This window comes from Leopardus geoffroyi, chromosome A1 (assembly GCF_018350155.1).
Source record: "Leopardus geoffroyi isolate Oge1 chromosome A1, O.geoffroyi_Oge1_pat1.0, whole genome shotgun sequence".
In the NCBI taxonomy this organism is placed as follows: domain Eukaryota; kingdom Metazoa; phylum Chordata; class Mammalia; order Carnivora; family Felidae; genus Leopardus; species Leopardus geoffroyi.
Window position 1 is genome coordinate 91,880,947 of NC_059326.1, and position 23,211 is coordinate 91,904,157.

The following is a 23,211-nucleotide window of genomic DNA, read 5'->3' on the forward strand; positions in this document are numbered from 1 at the left end:
TGTCATTGGGTATTTTGATAGGGATCACATCAAATCCATAGGCTGATTTTGGTAGTATGGACATGGGAATAATATTAATTCTTCCAACCCATGAGCACAGTATATCTTTCCATTTATTTGTGTCATCTTCAATTTCTTTCATCAGTGTCTTACAGTTTTCAGGGGACAGCTGTTTCATCTCCTCAGTTAAATTGATTCCTAATTATTTGTTGATGCAATTGTAAACGGGATGGTTTCCTTAATTTCTGCAATAATTTGCTACTAGTAGATAGAGACACAAGATTTCTGTTTATTTTGCATCCTTCAACTTTACTGAATTCCTTTATGCTAATAGTTTTGGGGTGCAGACTTGAGAGTTTCTTATATTGTAGTAGGTCATCTGTGCATCATAACCGTTTTACTCCTTCTTTCTAATTTGGATGTCTTTTATTTCCTTTTCTTGCCTGATTGCTGTGGCTAGGACTGTGTTCAATAAAAGTGGCAGGAGGGGGTATCCTTGTCTTCTTGAGGAAAAGCTTTCAACGTTTCACTATTGTGTATGATGTTGGTTGTGGGTTTGCCATGTATGCCCTTTTTTGTGTTTGAGGTATGTTATGTCTGTACCCACCTTTTGTAGAGATTTTATTATGAATGGATTTTGAATTTTGTCAAATGCTTCTTCATCTCTTGACTGACTGGATGATTTTTATCCTTTGTTTTGTTAATATGGTGTATGTATCACATTGAATGATTTGCAGATATTGAACCATCCTTGCATCCCAAAAATAAGTCCCATGTGATCATGGTGTATGAGCTTTTTAATGTATTAGTTGAATTTGGTTTACTAATATTTTGTTAAGCATTTTTGCATCTATGTTCATCAGGGATATTGGCTTGTAATTTTCTTTTTTTTACAGTGTCTTTGGGTTAGGTATCATGGTAATGCTGGCCTCATGAGCATAAATAAGTGTTCCTTCCTTTTCAGTTTTTTGGAATAAATTGAAAAGTTTCAGAAAGATAGGTATTAACTCTTTAAATGTTTGGTAGAATTCACCTATGAAGCTGTCTGGTCCTGGACTTTTGGTTTGGGGGAGTCTTCTTTGTTTTCGTTTTTGTTTCTTTACTGATTGAAATTCATTACTAATAATCATCTGTTCAGATTTTTGTTTTATTCCTGATTCAGTCTTGGAAGATTGTATGTTTCTAGGAATTTATTTATTTCTTCTAGGTTGTCCAATTTAATGGCATATAATTGTTCATGAAAATCTTTTATGATCCTTTATATTTCTGTGGTATTGGTTGTAACTTCTCTTTCACTTCTAATTTTATTTGGTCCTCTCTCTTTTTTCTTGACAAGTCTGACCAAAGGTTTTTCAGTTTTGTTTATTAAAGAACCAACTCTTAATTTCATTGATCTTTTCTTTCTTTCTTTTTTTTTTTTTTTTTTTTTTTTTTTTTTTTGTCGTTAGTCTTTATTTACTTCTGCTCTGATCTTTATATTCTTCTTTCTACTGACTTTTGGCTTTATTCTTTTTTTTTTTTTTTTTTTTAGCTCCTTTAGGTGTGAGCTCAGATTGTTTAAGATTTTTCCTGTTTCTTAGGGGCACCTGGGTATCTTAATCGGTTAAGTGTCTGACTTCGGCTTGGGTCATGATCTCATAGTCCAGGAGTTCGAGCCCCATGTTGGGCTCTGTGCTGACAGCTCAGAGCCCAGAGCCGGCTTCTGATTCTGTGTGTATCTCTCTCTGCCCCTCCCCTGCTTGCATTCTGTCTCTCTTTCTCAAAAATAAACATTAAAAAATATGTATTTAAGATTTTTCCAGTTTCTTGATATGGACCTGTGTCACTATACTGCCCTGTTAGAACTGCTTTTGCTGTTTCCCATAGATTTTGGAGCATTGTTTTTTCATTTTTGTCACAGGTATTTTCTTATTTCCTCTTTGATTTATTCATTAACCTATTGGTTGTTTAGTAGCATCTTGTTTAGCCTCCAGGTGTTTGTATTTCTTCCATTTCCTTTATTGTAAGTGATTTCTCCTTTCACACTGTTGTGGTTGGTAAGTGTGATTTCATTCATCTTCAATTTATTAGACTTGTTTTGTGGCCTTGTGATCTGTACTGGAGAATGTTCCATGTGCACTTATTCTGGGGTGCCTGGGTGGCTCAGTCCGTTAAGTGTCCAACTTCAGCTCAGGTCATATTCTCACAGCTGGTGAGTCTGAGACCTGTGTCAGGCTCTGTGCTGACAGCTCAGAGCCTGGAGCCTGCTTTGGGTTCTGTGTCTCCCTCTCTCTCTGCCCCTGCTTCGCTCACATTCTGTCTCTATCTCTCAAAAATAAAAATGTTAAAAAAAATTTTTTTAAATGATCCCTTTTATCATTATATTATGCTCTTCTTTATCTCTTATTTCAATCTTTGTTTTAAAGTATATTTTGTCTGATATAAGTATTGCTACCTTTTTGCTTCTATTTGCATGGATTATCTTTTTTCCATCTCTTTACTTCCAGTTTGTATGTTAAGTCTGAAGTGAGTCTCTTGTAGGCAGCATATAGATGAGTCCTGGGTTTGTTCGTTTGTTTAATCCATTCAGCTACCCTGTGTCTTTTGACTGGATCATTGAGTCCATTTACAGTTGTAGTGATTATTGATAGCTATGTATTTACTGCCATTTTCTTTTCTGCTGGTTTTGCAATTCTCTATTGCTTTTTCTCTTGCTTTCTTGTGCTTTGATGACCTTCCTTAGTGTTATGCTTAGATTCCTTTCTGGGTTTTTTTTTTTTTTTGTGCATCTATTACAGGTTTTGGGTTTGTGGTTACCATGAGATTCATATATAACAAGCTGTGTATAGCAGTCTGTTGTAAATTGGTAGTTAAGTTCAAACTCATTCTAAAAACATTGTATTTTGGGAGCACCTGGATAGCTCAGTCAGTCAAGCACTGGACTTTAGCTCAGGTCATGATCTCATGGTCCGTGGGTTCAAGCCCTGCATCGGGCTGTGTGCTGACAGCTCAGAGACTGGAGCCTGCTTCGGATTCTGTGTCTCCCTCTCTCTCTTTCTGCCCCTCCCCCACTCACACTGTCTCTAAGGAAAAAAGAAATGTTTTTTAGTTACATTTTTACTCCACTCCCCCCCCACACACACATTTTATGGTTTTGATGACACATTTTTACCATTTTATAAGTGGTTGTTCCACTACTTTTTCTATGTTTGCCTTTACCAGTGAGGGTTTTTTTTCCTCATATTTCCTTATTTCTAGTTACTGTCTTTTCTTTTCTGCTTGAAAAAGTCCCTTTAATATTTTTTGTGAAGCCAGTATAATGGTGACGAACTCCTAGCTTTTGCTGACCAGGAAATTCTTTTACCTCTACTTATACTCTGAATGATAACTTTGCCAGGCAGAGTATTCTTGGTCGTAAGGTTTTGTTTGTTGGTTTGTTTTTCCCTTTCAGCACTTTGAATATATCATACCACAGCCTTCTGACCAACAAAGTTTTTTTTTTCCTTTTTTTTTAATGTTTATTTTTGAGAGGAAGTGTTCATGCAAGCATGAGCAAGGGAGGGGCAGAGAAGGGGGGGGCGGACAGAGCCAAACCAGGCTCCTCTGTCCTGGATCCAAAGCAGGCTCCGTGCTGACGGCAAAGAGCCTGATGTGGGGTTCAAACTCACGAGCCATGAGATCATGACCTGAGCTGAAGTTGGATGCTTATAATCAACTGAGCCACCCAGGAGCCTCTGACCTACAAAGTTTCTCCTGAAAATTAGCTGATAGTCTTATCAGCGTTCCCTTACTACTTGCTTTTCTCTTGCTGCTTTTTTTCATGTCTTTTATTTTTTTATTATTTCTTAAAGTTTATTTATTTTGGGGGCACCTGGGTGGCTCAGTCAGTTAAGTGGCCAACTCTTGGGTCGACTCAGGTCATGATCTCATGGTTCGTGAATTTGAGCCCTGCATCCAGCTCTGTGCTCACAGTGTGTAACCTGCCTGGGATTCTCTCTCCTCTCCTCTCCCTGACCCTCCCCTGCTCACACTCACTCACTCGCTCTCTCTCAAAAATAAATACAAATATTAAAAAAATTTTTTAAATGTTTATTTTTGAGAGAGAGAGCAGGAGCAGGGGAGAGGCAGAGAGAAAGAGAGTCCCAAGCAGGCTCCACACTGTCAGCATGGAGTGCAGCACAGGGCTCGAACCCACAAAGCATGAGATCACGACCTGAGCCAAAACCAAGAGTTGGATGCTTAACTGACTGAGCCACTCAGGTGCCCCATCTCTTGCTGCTTTAAGATTCCCGTTGTCTTTACTTTTTGTCATTTTAATGATAACATGTCTTGATGTGGGTCTCTTTGGGTTCATCTTATTTTGGACTTTGCTTTCTGGACTTGTATGTCTTGGTTAGGCAAGTTTTCAGCCTTAATTCTTCAAATAGGTTTTCAGTCTCTTTTACTCTCTCCTCTCCTTCTGGGACCCCAATATGTGAATGTTAGTACACTTGATGTTGTCCCAGAGGCCCCTTAAATGATCTTTTTAATTCTTGTTTCTTTTTACTGTCCCAGTTATGTGGTTTCCACTACCGTCTTCCAGATCACTGATCCATTCTTCCGTATCATCTAGTCTACGTTTATTCCCTCTAGTATATATTTCCTTTTCCTTATTGTATTCTTCAGCTCTGATTGCTTTTTTATTTTCTGTCTCTTGGTTTAAGTTCTCACTGTGTTTATCCATTCTTCTCCCCAAGTTTGGTAAGCATCTTTCTGACCATTACTTTGAACTCTTTATTGGGTATATTGCTATCTTGATTTTATTTAGTTCTTTTTCTCAGGTTTTGTCTTGTTTTTTGATTTAAAACATATTTCTCTGTCTCATTTTGCACGACTGTCTGCGTTTTTTAAATTTTTTTTTAATGTTTTTACTTATTTTTGAGACAGAGAGAGACAGAGCATGAGCAGGGGAGGGGCAGAGAGAGGGGGAGACACAGAATCTGAAGCAGGCCCCAGGCTCTGAGCTGTCAGCACAGAGCCTGATGCGGGGCTCGAACTCATGGAGTGTGAGATGGTGACCTGAGCGGAAGTCGGACGCTCAACCGACTGAGCCACCCAGGTGCCCCTGTCTGCATTTGTTTCTATGTATTAGGTAGTTCAGTTACCTCCCCGTCTTGAAGGAGTGGCCTTACATAGATGTCCTGTGGGGCCCAGAAGAGCAATTCCTCCTGGCCACCAGAGCCAGGTGCTCCATGGGTGTTCCCTGCGTAGGCTATACGCACCCTTGTGTTGTGGCAGGCCTGCACCTCCTGTGGGCACACTGTCGGGTGGAGTTGGCCCCCTGCCTGGCTGGCATTGCTGTAAGCCTGCTAGTGCGAGGCCCCCAGGTGCCCAGATTCTAGGCTGTTGTTTGTGGGAACTTATTACTAATTTTTTCTTTTTACTTGCTGTAGGTCTTTCTTTCTTGAGAGAGAGAGAGAGGGAGGGAGCACACACTAGCAGGGGAGGGACAGAGGGAGAGAGAGAATCTTAAAGCAGGCTTCACGCTGAGCGCAGAGCCTGACGCAGGGCTCAATCTCACAACCATCAGATCATGACCTGAGCCAAAATCAAGAGTCAGACACTTAACTGACTGAGCCACCCAGGTCCCCATACTTGCTATATGTCTCTTACATTTTCTGTTTCTTTTAGAGTCGATGTCAGTAGTTTTCATCTTTTAAGAATTTGTGCATTTCATCTCTGCTGTCTAGCTCACTGACATACATTTTTTCATATTCTTCCCTTATAATCCTTTTTGCTTCTTTAAGATTGGTAGTGATGGGTCCTCTCATTCCTAATTTTAGACATTTGAGTATTTATCTTTGGCAGTCTAGTTGAGGTTGGTCAATTTTATTTATCTTCTCAACCAACTTTTGATTTTGTTTTTTTTTCTGTTGTTTTTCTTTATTTCCATGTATTTCCACTCCAATCTTTAGGATTCCCTTCCTTCTGCTTGCTTTTTTTTTTTTTTTTTAATTTTTTTTACATTTATTTATTTTTGAGAAACAGAGTGAGACAAAGCGTGAGCAGGGGAAGGGCAGAGAGAGAAGGAGACACAGAATCTGAAGCAGGCTCCAGGCTCTGAGCAAGAGGTCAGCACAGAGCCTGATGCGGGGCTCGAAACCACGAACTGTGAGATCATGACCTGAGCCAAAGTCGGATGCTCAACCGACTGAGCCACCCAGGCGCCCCTTGCTTTTGGTTTTGATTGCTCTTTGTGTAGTTTCTTAGTGGGGGGGAGTTAGATTATTCGAGATCTGTTTTCTAACACATGTAATTACAGACATAAATCTTCATGTAATTACTACTTTCACTGCATCCCGTAAATTTTGGCATGTTGTGTTTTCATTGTCATTAACCTGTATTTTTATTTTCTATTTTTTTAATGTTTTACTTACTTATTTTGAGGGGGGAGGGGCAGAGAGAGAGGGAGAGAGATAATCCTAAACAGACTCTGATGCAGGCTCCATCTCACAAACCATGGCATTCATATGTATTTTTAAATGCCCTTGTGGGGAGCCTGGGTGGCTCAGTCGGTTGAGCTCCCGACTTCGGCTCAGGTCCTGACCTCACGGTGCGTGAGTTTGAGCCCCATGCTGGGCTCTGTGCTGACAGTTCGGAGCCTGGAGCCTGCTTCGGATTCTGTTTGTGCCTCTCTGCACCTCCCCCACTCACTCGCTCTCTCAAAAATAAACATTAAAAAAAATTTTTTAAGGGTCCTTGTGACTTTGACCTATTGATGCACTTGAGAAGACTGTTTATTCTGCTCTGTATGCATGTTAGGTCTAGTTGGCTTATAGTGTTCACATCTTGTTTCCATGTTGATCTTCTATGGGGGTTCTCTCAATGACTGAAAATGAGAGACTGAACTCTCCAGTTGTCACTGAGTTGTATATTTCTCCTTTCAGTTCTGTCAGTGCTTACTTTGTGTATTTTGGGGCTCTGTTTTTAAGTACAAATGTGTTTGTAATGGTCACGTCCTTTGGATAGATGGACTCTTTTGGCATAAGAAACTACTTGTCAATGTTGCTAAGAACAATTTTGATCTGCAAGTCTTTTACTTCTATTAGTACAGCTCCTCCAGCTCTTCTGCTGTTTACAGTGTGCCATCTCCACACTTTTGCTTTCAACCCACTTGTTTTGTCTTTACCAGTGCTCTTTATTTCTTCATGTGAATTTGAGTTACTATCTGATCACTTTTCATCTCAGCCTGAAAAAACACCGTTAGTATTTTTTGTAAAGTAGATCTGCTAGTGACACATTTTTCCAGTATTTGGAATTGTCTTCGTTCCTCCTTTCATTTTTATTTATTTTTTAAACATGCAGTTTCTCTAACACATAGTTTTTAATTTTTTAAATTTTCTTTAATGTTTATGTATGTATTTTGAGAGAGAGCACACGAGCAGGGGAGGGGCAGAGAGAAAGGGAGAGGGAGGATCCCAAACAGGCTCCACACTGTCAGCACACAGCCAGACACGGGACGGGGCTCAATCTCACAAACCGTGAGATCGTGACCTGAGCTGAAATCAAGAGTCAGATGCTTATCCAACTGGGGTGCCCTAATCTTTTTCTTTCATTACTTGCAATATGTCACCCCACTGCCCCTGCCCTTTGTGGTTTCTGATGAGGAATCAGCTGTTAATCTTGTTGAGGATCTCTTACATATGATGAGTCATTTCTCTCTTGCTTTCAGTATTCTTCTTTTTTTAATTGAGCTATAATTGGCATATGGTATTGTACTAGATTCATACATGATTCAATTATTTGTCTGTATTCTGAAGTGACCACAAGTCCAGTTAGCATCCATCACCACACAGGTATGTTTTTTTCCCCATGATAAGAACTTTTAAGATCTACTCTTTTAGCAGCTTTCAAATATATGATACGGCATCATTAACTACAGTCACCATGCTGCACATTACATCCCCATGATGTAGTCATTTTATAACTAGAAATTTGTCACCTTTTGACCACCTTCACCCATTTCTCCTACTTTGCCTTGTCCTTGTGTCTCTTTCCCTCTCTCCTCCTCTCCTTCTGGGACTCCCATTTGCAAATACTGGTTTGCGTCATTGTGTCCCACAGGTTGCTGAAACTCTGTTCACGGTTTCATTCTGGTTTTCACACAGGACTATCTCAATTGACAGATCTTCAAATCTGCTGATTCCTTCATCTCTTTGCCCAAATCTACCGTTGAGCCTCTCTGGTGAATTTTTCGTTAGGTACTGTGCTTTTCAACTCCATAATTCCCATTTAGTTCTTTTTTGAAATTTCTGTCTCTTGGGGCACCTGGGTGGCTCAGTCAGTTGAGCACCTGACTTCGGCTCAGGTCCTGATCTCACAGTGCATGAGTTCCAGCCCTGCATTGGGCTGTCTGCTGTCATTGTGGAACCCGCTTTGGATCCTCTTTCTCCCTCTCTCTCTGCCCCTCCCCTGCTTGCACCCTCTCTCTCTCAAAAAATAAACATTAAAAAACAATTTGTCAGGGGCGCCTGGGTGGCTCAGTCGGTCGGGCGGCCGACTTCAGCTCAGGTCATGATCTCGCGCGGTCCGTGAGTTCGAGCCCCACGTCGGGCTCTGTGCTGACAGCTCAGAGCCTGGAGCCTGCGTCAGATTTTGTCTCTGTCTCTCTCTGCCCCTCCCAGTTTGTGCTCGTTCTCTCACTCGCTCTCTAATATATAAACATCAAAAAATAATAAAGTGAATTAAAATTAAAGTTAAAAACATATATAATGTTTGTCTAGGAAGGCCACCATCTTGGCTTCCCCAGGGACAGTTTCTATTGATTGTTCCTCACCCCCATGTAGGAATCCTGCTTTCTTCTTTCCTTGCAGGTTTCATAATTTTCTTTTGAAAACTGGACAATAATCCACCAACTTTGGAAATCACTTTCCCTCCTTATAATTTGGTATTTTTTATTACTGTTTGTGTAATGCCCTTTCCGAACTAAGTCTGTGAAGTTTGTATTCTGTGTCACACATGATCTCTAGTCTTTGCTTGGGTGGCTTAGTGATCATCTAATGATTGGACAGATATCTTAAATATATCTCAGCCTTTGACAAATGGTTCCGCGTGTGTTAGGGCAGGACTTCAGCACTCAGCCATGCAGCCTACAACTGTCTCAGCCTTCACTTCCTCCTTCTGCAGGGCCTCAAGATAGCCAGTGGTGAGAGCTTAGAGCTTTTCAGGTCTTTCCTGAAAAGGCAATGGCACAGGGCATGAGCATATCCCTATGTGTATGCATGACCTTCTAGATTCTCTAGGACTATGTCAGAACTTGTTCATTTTTTGTTTTTTTTTTTTAAATGTTGATTTTGAGGGGCGCCTGGGTGGCTCAGTCGGTTAAGCGTCCGACTTCAGCTCAGGTCACGATCTCACGGTCCGTGAGTTCGAGCCCCGTGTCGGGCTCTGGGCTGATGGCTGAGCCTGGAGCCTGCTTCCGATTCTGTGTCTGTCTCTCTCTCTGACCCTCCCCCATTCATGCTGTCTCTGTCTCAAAAATAAATAAATGTTAAATAAATAAAATTAAATTAAAATAAATGTTTATTTTGAGAGAGCACGTGCATGTGTGTGCGCATGTGGGGTATGGACAGAGGAAGAATCCCAGGCAGGCTCTGCGCTGTTAGCACAGAGCCCCACGCGGAGTTCCATCTCACAAACCGTGGGATCCTGACCTGAGCCACAATCAGTCGGAGACTTAACCACTCAGGCGCCCCTTGTTCATCTTCTGTTGCTCCTCTGGAGTGATCTTGGGGCCACAGGTCAACCTGTCTATTGTGCCAGTTCAGCATCTTGGCCAGGTCATGGTTCCAAACAAAAGATGCTATAATACATACACTCCACCTTTTAACAAGTTCATGGTTAATAATACTATACAGTAAGTAGCCTTGGTCCATCCCCTGTGTCCGTTCCACACATAATTTGTTTTGGACGGATTAGAAATCCGCCTCATGGCAGACTCACCTAGGAAGCTTCTTATGCTCTCAAGCATGGGGCTCTGCTCACAGATTTTGAAGATGATCTAGCAAGACACCATTACACACCCATCAGAAAAAAATTCCAAGCTTTTTTGAGGATGGGAGCGCCTGGAATTTTGTAGACAAATGATGGGAATGTGATAGGACAACTACTTCAGAAGAGTCTTAACATTTTTTTTATAAAGCTCAACACACATTGATCGTACAACCCAGCAGCTCCATTCCTAAGAGAAATGAGAACGTACGTTTGCACGAAGCCTTGTTAGAAATGTTCTCAACGGTTTTATTCGTAATAGCCAAAAAAATCAAAAAATAACGCAAGGGGCCATTAACGGGAGATTGCACAAATGGCAACATCCATATCGTGGAATACTAGCACCAATAAAATGAACAAACTACTGATCCACACAAGACAGGAAATTTTCAAAACCATGTTGTGCAGAACCGGCCAGGCACAGAAGGGGACATCCTCTGCGATTTCATTCATACAACATTCTGGAAAAGGCAAAACTGTACTGACAGCAAGTGGTTGCCTGGGCCAGTAGTGGAGGGACACAAAGAACTTTCAGGGGGTGGTGGAAACGTTTGGTATCTGCGTTGTGGTGGAGGCTCCACAGGTCTATATACTTGTCAAATTGCACTGAACTATATACACTGGAAATATATGCAGTTTGTTGTATATACACTATAGCTCAACAGTTTTCTTTTTAAGTATGTTTAAAAAAAAAAATAGTCTGCAAGAGACAACCTTACTCCTAACTTTCTGTAACACAGGTCCCCACTCAGACACCTGCAAAGCCAGGCAGAGGAAGAGAGTCCAAGCAGTCAGGGTGCCCAAAGGGGACAGCCAGTTCCTGTGTAGACAGGCCAGGTTTAAGTCAAGAAAACATATTTACCATTAGCACCTAATTCAAAGCTTTTGATGCCATGCAAGCCACACACAAATCCTCAGGCCACATGTGGCTTATGGTCCGCTGACTTATGGTCTGCATCCTAAAATCTGTCAAACAACAGAGCACTGAGCCAAATGACAGAGTGGCTTTTCCTGGATGTGGCTCCAGCATGGTGCTCTTGACCCTCTCTGAAGGAGGTGATGGGAACGAGTCCAATGCTCTGGGTCTGGCCCTGACCTGGGAGATGGGGCCCTAAAGCCTCTTGACAAAAACCAGCTCTGTGGGAATGACCACTCCTCTCCTCTGATTCTGCCTCTTGGGGCCCCTCCTGTACCCCTGAGGGTGCCTTACCTGAGTTACAGTCACATCAGCACCTGGAAAGGCAGGACAGCCCATGGGGGCTTCAGGAGAACCCCATTTGCCCGAGTCCCCTGAATTCTGAGGGGTTCAGGCCTGTGCTCGTCGCTGCCCTTGGAACGTGGGTGGCAGTTCTGCCCTCATGCTCCCTGAGGCACAGCCCACTTTCCTGAGCATCTGACACGCCCTTTGTGCCCCGGCTCAGTTTGGAGGCAGCCCGGTGTCCTGCGCCGTGGGCCTGGCCGTCCTGGACATCCTAGAGAAGGAACAGCTGCAGGCCCACGCCGCCTCCGTGGGCAGCTTCCTGATGGAGCTCCTCAGACAGCAGAAAGCCAAACATCCCATCATCGGGGACGTCAGGTGAGGCTCAGGGCAGCTGCTAGGGGCCAAGGGGGGGGGGGGTTCTTGTATCACCTAACCACCCGGGTTGGGGTTGGGGGGTGGGATTTTTCTCTCTGCTCCACAGAACTAAAGCACTGAGAGGTGCTCTTGTCCAGAATGGCGCTTCTAGGGAAGGGAAAACCAGGATCAAACTAGGCTCGGACCCCCAACCTTTCCTCTGTTACCCCTGGGGTCCCTCCCGTCAGTTACTTCCTAGAACTGGGTCACCACCCTCTGAGAGTCCCTACGGCACTTAGCCTCCCCAAGAGGCCAAGGAACAGCCCCAGAGCTGACAGGGGCTCGGCTGAGGCCCAGGACCGTGGTCCCTTGGGCCTGGCCTCCTAAGACATTGTCTTTCTGCTCCAGGGGCACTGGGCTCTTCATCGGTGTGGACCTGATCAAAGACGAGGCAACCAGGACACCAGCAACTGAAGAGGCCAATTACGTGGTGTCCAGGTATTTTTTCTTCAGACGAGTTACCTTTGCAGCGTCTAAGGCCCTGACCAAGAGCCTCCCTCTCACTTCTGTTGTCACCGTGTTCCCAGGCACGGAGTGGGCATCTGGGCCTGAGCAGGGAATGGGCCACCCATCTGTGCGCCCCCTGGCTCTCCAGCCAGGGAAAGCAGCTGCATCAGCTCTGTGGCCCGTGTGTGGCTGCAAAAGCTTCAGATGGGTGCAGGCCATTCCCAGCCTAGAATGCCAAAGCCACAGGGCCCAAAAGCCACACTTCTCAGACCTGGGCTGCCGGAGGGGAAGAAGCTTCTCCAGAGCCACATCAGGGACTGAGGCAGAAGCAGACTCAAGGCTCCCTGTCCCCCAGAGCAGTGGGTTTGAGATGGACAGGTGCAAGGCATCTGGGTGACCAAGCATCTCCGGACTCCCAAGTCCCCCACCCCAGCCCATCTGCATGTTCCTGCACTTGATCCCATCCAGGACCTGAGCCTCAGGACCCCAGCCTTGGGACCCTTCCCCTTGCTACTCCCTTTCTATCACCCTTCCCTACTCCTACCCCTTTCCCCCACCTTGAGAAACCCTTCTGGTGTGTCCCTATTCAGTGTGAAATGCGCATCGTTCAATTTTGATAACCCACGAACAGTAATGATGTAAAAATGTTCTCCTCCAGATTTTGAGACTGACCCCTTTTTTGGGGGGTCCCGGCCCCGCCGCCTCTGACTGGGCACACCCACCAGTTCACCCACCACACCTCCTTTTCCCCCTCCCCCCACGGAGCCTCAGAACCCAGAAGCTGTGGGAGGAGGGAGCCAGACCTGGAGCCAGGCCTGACTTCTTCCACCTCACGCAAGTTCTCCAGTTCAGGGAGAAAACTGGAACCAGGGGCAGGTGGTGTACCCACAGTTGGCCTGCTTGTAGGTGGCACAGCCAGATGTGAAGTATGGACCTTGTTCTTTCTAGTACAACCATAGTCCATGCCAGGAAGAACGTATGGAAGAAAGGAGCCAGAAGGCAGACTGAGGACACAGTCTGTTCCTGGCAAGACTTGAAAATAACAAAAGGAATAAAAAAAAGAATGGAAGTGTGGGTCAGAGAATGTGAAATAACTATCAGGTCAGTCTCCTTTCTGACCAAATCACCTTCCTAGTTTAAAAACTGTACACGTGAGATATGAAGGTTCTTAGAAACTGGTAAAACTAAGGGTGAAGTCATCTCCCTAAAAAGAAATGGAAAATTAAAACTGCATAGTCCTCTGGGATTTCAAGATTACTTACGGGAAGAAAACAGAAACAAGGTTGGCAGGGAAATTACGAAGCCAGGTAAGGGAATATGTCGGGTTCACTGTACCAGTTTGTAACACCAGTAAGTGCAAGGATCCTTGCTGTCTACATCGTAGCTGTGGTAGTCTTGGCTTAGACAGGAACTCCGGGATGGACAAGGTGAGGCCCCTGCCCTGGGTGGGGGAGGCAGCAGACTCAGGAACAGGTGCAGGGCACCCTAGGTAGGAGCTGTTCATGCTGGGCTACAAAGGGTGGGCAGGTAGGTGTTTGGGAAGAGGCAGCCAGTCCTGTGTCCTGGTGGGAACCCACCTGTGGTGGGGCTCCAAGGGTAGTGTGGCTGGAACCGGGGAGAGAAGGCTCTGCCATATCCTGTCCTCACAGGATGAAGGAGAACTACATTTTGCTGAGCACTGATGGCCCAGGGAGGAACGTCCTCAAGTTTAAACCCCCGATGTGCTTCAGTGTGGACAATGCACGACATGTGGTGGCCAAGATGGATGCCATCCTGACAAGTAAGCTGGGAGCCCAAGGAGGGTCTCTAGAGCTCAACCTGCAGCCAATAGCCAGGACATTCCAGCCTGCCCAGGAAAGGGGCTCAACAGCAAGCCAGGAGTCTTTGAAGAGACGGAGGGAACAAGGAGCTGAGGTGTGGAGGGGTCCCGGGGACCCAAGCCACCCCTTTCCCTGGCTGTGCCTAGAGGGCCTTCCTGAGCACCAAGTAGGCAGGAACTAGGGCACTCACCATCCTGCCAGGGTGGCACTCATGCAGACACGGGACAAGCTAACTACAACGGAAAACCCCACCATGGATCAGTAAAACCATGGAAAGGTAGATGGCAGGAACTTCGTGCCTTACTTGAAGGCTAGGGGACCCTCAGCTGCAGAGCTATTGGAATGAGATTTGTAGCCAGGACTGATTAAATGCAAAAGGAGATTCCTCTCCACATTCCCAATCCCACAGGAACATCAAGGTCAGTCCAGGGTGTCCCCTAAGTGCACTTACAAAGCAATCTAGAATGCACTAAGGCAGTGCTGCGTGTGTAGGGCTGGGAGGAGCAGGAGTGGGCAAAGTAGGCAAGATCCCATCTCCTGGTAGACATGAAAGCAGCCCCGCAGGTGGCCCCTCACCTCCCCCAGCAGACACAACTGGAGGTGGTGTGGGACCCGCCGTAGGGAGTGTATTCGTGGGGAGCCCAGGGGAGGAGAGGCTGACTAGCTAGCTTAGCTTTTGTGTGTAGGGGGCGCTGCAGTTGAGCCTGAAGTCTCAGGAAACATGGCTTGGTGGCCCATGCACATGGGGCAAGGGGCCAGACAGGCTTGGACACTAGAGAAAGATTAACTTGTTTGGGTGCCTTTGTGATGTTTTTCAGACATGGAAGAAAAGGTGAGAAGTTGTGAGACACTGCGGCTCCAGCCCTGAGGCAGCTCTGTGGAGTGGTGTTCTTCTCTGGGTGAGTGGGCCTTGCTTCTCGAGACCCACACCTGGGTTCCTTGCCATCAGCGGTGGCTCCTTCACTCAGAAAGCCAAAGCTTTCTCTTAACGTTTTGTTCCAAGTGATGTTCCCTTCCCCCAGATAGGCTTGAAACAATGGGGCCTTTCCAGACACCCTGCCAGAAAAATCTCCAATAGTTGCATCTGACAGCTGACATGAGAAAGCAAGAGTAGCACTTTCCTCCTAGAAGTAGCCAGTTCCTTCTAGAAGTGATGGAAAACAAAATTTTTACCAGGCTTCATCCATCTAGGGCCCTAGCCCACTGCCGCCTATTGCAGCCAGCTAGTCTCAGGCCTTAACAACCAGCCTGATTGGGCGTCCCAATCCAGGCAGCAGACAGGCTCTGCCAGGGCAGGGTGGGCTGTACTACACCACCCAGGAGGGGCCCCTCGTGTCCAAATCGAGCTGGCTCCTATGACACTGCCTTGATCTACAGGACCATACTGTCCTCACTGGGAGAGGGGATCCTATTTTCATTGGCAGGGTAAGGAGAGATGTCTGAAGGTGCCCCAACGTCCTGCTGCGCTGGGGCATCCTTCACTGTACCACCTTCACCCCCTTGAACAGCTGCCTTCACTATGAATCACTGAACTTTTTTCTAGAAGGGCAGGGCCAGATCATTAAAAGCAGCTGAGCAGCAGTACCCTGTGGCTGACAGGCTATGGCCGTGCCGGACAGGACTGCTGTTAGGTCACGGAGGGTACTGGAGCTTCGAAGGCTCAGGAGCACCTGGCCCTTCCCCGCTCTCCTCCACAGCACACCCCACACTCACCCAGGCTTTGGGGGTTTTTAAATTTTTATTTCAAAAGCTTGGATAGCTTCAATATCCAGGTCGTGGCAAAATCAGGACACGTGTAAAATACCTTACAATACATTAGATTCCCAAAAGGTACCAAAAAGTACAGTAAAATTAACACTTCCATTAACAGGAAATGTATGACACAAATAATATAAAATTAAAAGGTGAAAAAAAGGTGACACTGGTTTCCTAAGATACAGTTTACTCTTTACAACCAGGGTCCACAGGTCCAGGCTGCAGAGCGGCAGCAGGAAGCAGACCCTCCAATCTGGCTCTGGGTAACCCGGGAATAAAATCAGCCCATAATGCCGCTCTGGCCTCAGAGACCCCACACGCTGCCTACAACAACTAGAGCTCTGGAAGTAGTCAACAAGAGAGTGATTTCCAGGGGGGAAATTTTAAATAAGATGCACATGGGACAGGCCATAGAAAGTATGCCAAGTTAAATTTGGTACATAATTGTGTTCACTCAATATCCAAACAAAGCGTGTGCGATCGGTCGGGCATCCTGCCGAAGCCTCAGTACGGCTTGTAGTTATTCTGATGGCCACCGCGTCGCTGGCTCTTCCCGTAATTTGTACTACCCTGACCTAGGGACAAGAACAACAACGATAGCAGCTACGACTTACTGAGCGTTTACCCCTGTGCCAGGCGCTTGACATGCATCCTCGCCGGAGCCTACAGCCCCGTCCGGCAGGGGTCTGTCCGTGCCCCACCTTCCTGAGGCCCAGAAGCTCAAGAGCTCAAAACCAGGGAGCTCTAGTGGCCGAGCCGGACCACACACAGCCCAGCCTGTCCGACTCCAAAGCCCCTGCTGCCAGTGGCCCCTGAGCTGTCTGTCCTGCCTCCCAGGGTGGGTGAGCAGACGGGGCCTCCCTCTCTCCTACTTACTGTAGTCGTAGCCGGGGCCGTAGCCGTAATAGCCATAGGGCGAGTAGTCGTAGCCGCCATAGCCGGGCCCGTAGCCCTGCTGGTAGCCGTAGCCCTGGTTCCAGTAGTTGCCGTAGCCCTGATTCCAACTCTGACTCTGACCTGTGGGGGGAGCGGGCACAGGGGCCCGTGGACCATTTAGCACACGCAGGAGCTAGGATGGAGGAAATCCTGCCCTTTGGGTGGCGGGGCTGATAATGGCAACTCGGGAGATAGAAGCCAAGGGACTGCCGTCCCAGTGTGGAGGGCCCCAGGCCCGGCCCTGCATCTGTGACCCGAGCCTGTGAGCTGCAGGCCGGGATAGGACTGAACACTGACTTCACTCAGGGCAAAAAGAGACAGGAGCTCACTCTCACTCGATCTCCCTCTCCTCACCCCCACCCTCCCCGGCAGCTCGGCCTTAAAAAGGATGAAGTTCAGGCTTTGGAGTCAGAGGGGCCTGGACAGAAGGAGGTAAAGCGCCTGGCACAGCCCTGCCCTACCTTCTGCCCGCCCGCCCACGGGTGTACCAAGACTCGGGACAGCCGTGGACACAAGCGCACTCTGTGCCCCCCACCCCTCCAAATGCAACGCAATCACCCCTCTGCCCTGGGACCCCAGGCCATGAGAAAGCCAGGCTCTTCCATTCCAAGCAGCAGAGCCGATGTGACTCGCCCCGGCGCACCATGCCCCAGAAGCCAGGGTGAGAGCCCTGAGATAGGCACGGAAGCTCCACACAGGCAGGGACCCTTCTTCATCCAGGTTCCACTCACCTCCGCTTCCGCCACCACCGCCACTGCCTCGGTTCCCTCGGTTGCGGTTCCCGCGGCCCCCAGAGCCATACTGCTGCTGCTGATACACCTCTTTGGGCTGGGCCACCTTGATTTCACACTGAAAGCAGAGAAGACAATGGGTCAGGCCACCATGACAAACTCCGGGCAGGGACTGTGGACAAAGACCTTTGCTGACAAACATTCAGATAGCCACCTGCAACCACCTGCCCCAAAACAAAATATGCTCAAGTCAGAAGCCATGTGTAGGCTAGAAACTCTCAGGACCACAACTAAAATCTAGATAGACCAGAACTTACTAGGGTCTTTTTGGCTGAAACCTTTCCCCAGAGAACTTACTGGGGATGATAGATACAACCCCAGGCCTGCTGATGGCTGCTCAGGGGCAGCTCTGTGTCTAACTGGGAGGATGGACGGCGAGGCCAATGCCAACCCAGTGTAGCAAGATCCCACATCAAGGGTCAAGTCTGATGCCAGCCTGGTCCTACTGGGCAAGGGGGATGAGAGGTGGCTTCCCAAATAAAAAGCCTTATAGGAGAAACAAAAAAAAAGAAACAAACCACCTGTCTCAGTTTTTTTTTTCTTACAGAAGAAACGAAGCATCCCACTCAAATACACTGAGGTGGTGACCTTCAGCTTGGAGGATGAAAACCACTGAAGCTCAGGACAAGGCTTCCCTGAGGCCCTACGGCTCCACCCCCACCTTCCCCCAACCACTGGCCTATTGTCAAGAAGGGCCAGGAATCTGTGTCCCCTTAGGACGCAAAGAATCCTTTTTTTTTTGCTCAAAAATTTGCCCACTGTGTGTGCTATGAGAGTCCAGGACCTCCCAGTGCTCCTAATTAAATCAGGAGTTTACTTTTTAAAGAAAATACCTGGGCACATATACCTCCCTAATTAGGACCAAGAAAAAAAAACCTTTTAATGTATCACCATACAAGCCTACTCTCCCTCAAAACTCAAAAAAATTAACAAGCTACCCCCTCAAATGATGCCATCTGATGTCTTCTGTTGAATTAAAATGCCAAATACATTTATTTCAAAACCCACTACCAGTTATAATTTACTACCTTACAGACACTTCCTATCCAGTTCACAGTTAAGACACAAAAAAAAAAGACCTCTGTGTCATTCATTGTCCACCGGAGGAACAATGAATGAGCGGGCTCTTACCCAACTGCTCCTAGGATTCAACATCATTTAAGGGCCCAATCCTGAATCCAGTCTAACTTCCCAGCCAAGATTAAGACTTCCAGAAGCCCCACCCGACCAGTCCCACCTTATCTGGCTGCTCCTGTGGCTCAGGGCCTGCCACACCCAGCCACAGCAGGCCACACCCTCAACTGCCTCCTAAGCCACCTGGAGAATACCTGAGACAAACTACCTCTGGCCTGACCAGAGTTCAGAGGAAAGGGTTGCAGTTCTCCCTGCACAGCACTGAGCTCGTTTAAGGTAAAACTGGCCACGGATGCCAGCTCACTGAAACCCTGGGAGCTTGGGCAAGAATCTTCACCTGGGGTGGGAGTTCACTAAACCAGCATCCAAAGGGGGTGCAAGTGAACAAAGATCTGTTTGTGGCGAGACAGGAGAGAATAAGCTCCAGAGCAGGAAAAGACTTCACAGGGAACTGCTAGATGACAGAAGTTCTAGAGTCTTCTGAGACCTTAACTACAGGCCCTATTCGCCTCAGACTACATTCAGAACACCTTGACCTCTAGCTTTCAATCAGAAATCAAAGGGGCTACTCAACACTCTCTACCCCACAGAAACCACCCTTTCTCCTTCCTCCCACACATCCTGTGTTTCTGCCAATTCTACCGGCCTAGGAACCCCCTGAAGGGCAGGACCATCTGCCCCAATCAGGAAAGCAGATGCTACAGAAAAACTGTCCGGTCAGACTGCCCTAGAGAGTCCACCTCCTAACCCACACCTGTAAAAGCCAATTCGCCAGCAGGTGGCCAGATACAGAGCTCGTGACACCTTACCTTACTTCCACTGATGGTGTGGAACTTTTTCTCCAGAACCTTCTTCACAGGTTCCTCTTCTTTGAAGGTGATGAAAACAAAGCCTCGTCTTTTGTTTGTTTTTGGATCCATTGGAAGCTCAATGGCCTCAATCTGTAAACATACACAAAGCTCAGAACCAACGCCTCTTCCCACCCCAGGACCCATAGGGAACTCCCAGGAGAAAAGACCCACAAAGGCCAGAATGAACAAGAAGCCTTGCTGAGGACGGCTAGAGCCAGCCAAGGCTGCCAAGAACCCGGAAGACCACAACCTCAGGGCAACCAGCAGACAGCTCCCTAAGTGACACACTCACCTCCCCAAACTCGCCAAAGTATTCTCTGATCTTCTCCTCAGTGGCTTCAGGATTCAGACCCCCCACAAAAATTTTCTTTACTGGGTCCTTCTTCATGGCCATTGCCTTTTTGGGGTCAATGACACGGCCATCCAGTCTGTGTTCCTTCTGGTCTAGGACCTGTCCCAATAGAAGGACATTAGGTTCTAACTCAGCAGCATGACCCTGAACAAGGCCCTTCTCTTTAAGACACAAAGACCCAACACTGGTACACAAAATGTGTATGTCCCCTCCAAACTCTACCCCGAACCTGACTTACCAACTCAACTTCTCCAAACTTCAAGTATAGCTACCCCCCCATCACCTTCCCTGCCCAGTCTCGGTGTAAAGCCGGTCTCTTTCAGGAGTAAAGCAGCAGTATCTACAGTATAGCTTGGAATCCACCCCTTTCTAGCTGTGTGAGCTCTTCTACTTAAACCTCTGAGTCTGTTTTCTGCAAATTGGGCCTAAAATAATGCCTTATTTCATAGCAACCCTGGACTGTTTTCTAATCCCCACAATAAAGCATCTGCTTCAGCAATGCCCTGAGTAGGCATAAAAACATAATAAACACCAGCTATAATCTTCCTGGACCACTCTAGTCCATACCCATCGCTCTACCTAATCTGCATTTTTAATTCCTTCAAAAACAAAGTTCCTCACCTCTGCTGTTGCCAAAGCCCTCAACCACTTACAGTACACACAAACTAATCACACTCTAAGAATGATATCCTCTTAGATACACTTAAGAGCGTTGACATCAAATACGCAGCTTACCTTCTCCACACTGGCTGCATCTTTGAAGAGGATAAACCCAAACCCTCTTGACCGGCCAGTGTTGGGGTCCATTTTTATTGTACAGTCAACGACCTCTCCAAATTTGGTAAAATAATCCTTTAGGTCCTTTTTGCTGGTATCCCAGCTCAGGCCACCAACGAACATTTTTCTGAAATGGTAAAGACACGTGCCAACAAGTCTTACAAGAAGCCTTGTGATTTTAGAAGGGCTGGCCCTGACAGAACCTTCACTGTAAGGGTTGTAAACAAGGTGGCCATCCGGTCGAAGATGTACCCTTAATGTCCCCAAGGGTGGGTAAAACCCTTGGAATGTACTAACAAATCTTCACTACCCTCCCAAACAACCTTGACCCTAACGGAGCAGCCCCAGACTGGGCAAAGAAGAGCACTCTTAGCCTGGGCTAGAAGCCCCCGCAACACTCATAACTGGAAGTCTTTTGACTACCAAGCAAGTACCAAAAGGCTGCCGTCCCTGCCCGTCCTCCCCACCCTCGAGAACTCGCCCTCAAGGAACTCGAGGCTTCCGGGGGCCGGAGACCGCGTTCAGACCGTGACTCCGCCCTCCGCGGGGTGGGGGAGGGAGGCCGCCGCCGGGGCGCGCGCCAACTCCGCCCACGCAGCCCCGCGGAGCCCGAGGCCGCCTCGGCCCCGGGTCCGAGGGCACTATCCCCCCCGCCTTCGGGCCGCCCGCCCCCAGCCCCGCGCGAGCGGCCCCGGGGCGGCGCCAAAGTCGACCCAACAAACTCCTGCAAACTCCGGCGCGAGCGGCGGCGCGGCGGGCGCAGCGGGGCCGGGCGGCGGGCCGCGAGCAGGCCCCGGCCTCCCGCCCGCCCCTCCCCCCGCCGCGTGGCGCCAACAAAAGGCGGCCCCGGAACAAAGGCGGCGCCCCGGTCGGCCCGCGGCCGCACCTACCCCGCGTCCTCCTCGTTCTTGCTGGCGTTGATCTGGTCGCCCTCGGCGCCGTTCTGGTTGCCGGCCGGGGGCGCCGTGCTCCCGCCTCCGGCGCCCGCCGCGGCCCCGGTGCCCGCCCCCGCCGGCGACTCGCCTTCGGGGGCGGCCTCGTGTCCGTTCTCGGTGGCGCCCGTGGTCTCCATGGGCTGCTCCTCACCCGCTTCCGACATGCTAGGCCGGGGCGCGGCGGCTCCTGAAACGAGCGACCACGGCGCGTCAGGGCCGCGCGGCTCCCACCCAGCTCCCGCCCGCCGCCCGCGGGCCCGGCCGCTCACCTCGCGCCGATGACGCCGCGGGGCCCGCTCGTCCCCACCCGCAGGGAAGGCGCCGCGGGCTCGGCCGCGCTCACGCCCGCGCTGCCGGGCCTCGCCTCCGTCCGCCGACGGAGCTGCCGCGACCTCGCGTCCCCCTCCTCCGCCGCGCCGCACGGAGACCACCGATCTACACAGCTCGCTCGGGCCCGCGCGGTGCCGCCGCCTGACAATGCCGACTCGTGGCGCTCTTTATAATGCCGGGGCCGGGCCCACCTCGCAACAAGGCGCATGTTCATTGGCTACGCCGGCCCGTCACTCAACCCCGCGCCGGCGTCTCATTGGCCTCAGCGGAGCGCGCACGCTAAATCCGGGCGGGCTTTTGTCCTCATTTTAGAACCCGCGCGAGCCAGGGCCTTGCGGAGGGTTGCCGCGGCGGAGCGGGACCACGGTCTTGTCCCGAGCGAACGGCCGCGCGAGCCCAGTGGCCGAGGGGCCCGAGACGGCCTCTTCTCTGTGAGGCTGCAGTCTCTTGCCCCGATGCGCCCCATCCCAGCACGGTAGCTTCGGCCACTCTTATTTTCCCAAAAGAGGAAACTGGTCTCTAGGAAGTCTCGCAAACCAAGGTCGCTTGGCTGGAAGTGGCAGAACTCGGGCTGCCGAGATGGGCCGCCCAGGGTTCCCCGAAGGCCTTCCGCCAGGGCTCGAAGGGATTGGCACGCAACTCGCCCTCCCCTTTGACCTTGGTGCCCTCACAGTCCCTTGCTCCCGCCCTTTCTGCCGCTTCCCCCAGTGGCAGAAGCGGACAGGGGGTGGAGCCCGCCGAGCGTCTGGTGCCAGTGGTGTTCGGGCAGGCAGGATGTGGCGGGAGAAACGTTGGGACCATGGTCTTCTCCAGTCTTATGTCGTCCGGCAGCACCTAGACGATAAGCGTTGTTTTTTATACTTTGTATTAAAATTTTTCACTTAGGTTAGTTCATTTATTTCTGCTGAAAAATTTTTTTAAAGTTATTTTGACAGCGAGCGAGCACAAGAAGGGGATGGACAGAAAGAGAGGGAGAGAGAATCCCAAGCAGGCTTCACGCTGTCAGCACAGAGCCCGAAGTCAGGCCTTGAACTCATGTGATCATGACCTTTGCCTGTGATCATGGCCTTTGCCAAAATCCGAAGTCGGATGCGCGACCAACTGAGCCACTGAGGTGCCCCTGAAATTTATTTTTAAGAGAAATATACCACTTCCCTGAAATCACGAAGTTGGAGGCCGGGAGGGATGGTTCTCTTTTTCCAATATACAAAACCCCTTAATTGGATATTCTTGACCACCAAACTTGAAAGGCCTGCGTGATTTCTGTTAATCATAATGGGTGACCAGGCCCCAAATGGACCAGTATTACAGCCTCTGCAGCCTGGGGATTGCCAAATGACAACAGAGCCCAAGAAGCTGACATTTCCTCCCTGAGTTTCTGCAGCCAGGCCCGGTGTGGTGAGCTGGGGGTTCTGTTTTCTTATCTAGTCTGCTAACAACCCTCTGGAAGGTGATACCAT

At 48.6% G+C, this 23,211-nt stretch overlaps 2 protein-coding genes across 3 annotated transcripts in view; one reads left to right on the forward strand and one right to left on the reverse strand.

Moving 5' to 3' along the window:
• The window catches only part of PHYKPL (5-phosphohydroxy-L-lysine phospho-lyase), a 38,852-nt gene extending 20,473 nt beyond the window's left edge, over positions 1 to 18,379 (forward strand). Inside the window, 5 exon segments of the mRNA XM_045485739.1 lie at positions 11,430 to 11,584; positions 11,972 to 12,061; positions 13,720 to 13,850; positions 14,709 to 14,789; positions 17,920 to 18,379. Coding sequence (XP_045341695.1) covers positions 11,430 to 11,584; positions 11,972 to 12,061; positions 13,720 to 13,850; positions 14,709 to 14,758 — 426 coding nt within the window. The 3' untranslated portion in view covers positions 14,759 to 14,789; positions 17,920 to 18,379.
• Positions 15,610 to 21,909, reverse strand: HNRNPAB (heterogeneous nuclear ribonucleoprotein A/B). Of its 2 annotated transcripts, XM_045485750.1 has the most exons (8): positions 21,691 to 21,909; positions 21,377 to 21,608; positions 20,445 to 20,613; positions 19,650 to 19,808; positions 19,316 to 19,447; positions 17,313 to 17,430; positions 16,522 to 16,662; positions 15,610 to 16,220 (listed from the first exon to the last, which is right to left on the reverse strand). In XM_045485750.1, exons 2-8 carry the CDS (start codon positions 21,583 to 21,585, stop codon positions 16,150 to 16,152), a joined length of 999 nt encoding a protein of 332 aa, XP_045341706.1. In that variant the 5' UTR covers positions 21,586 to 21,608; positions 21,691 to 21,909; the 3' UTR covers positions 15,610 to 16,149. The 2 variants fall into 2 exon arrangements, with proteins under 2 accessions (XP_045341706.1, XP_045341715.1); XM_045485759.1 differs by lacking the exon at positions 16,522 to 16,662.
• Between the last annotated feature and the right edge of the window lie 1,302 nt (positions 21,910 to 23,211).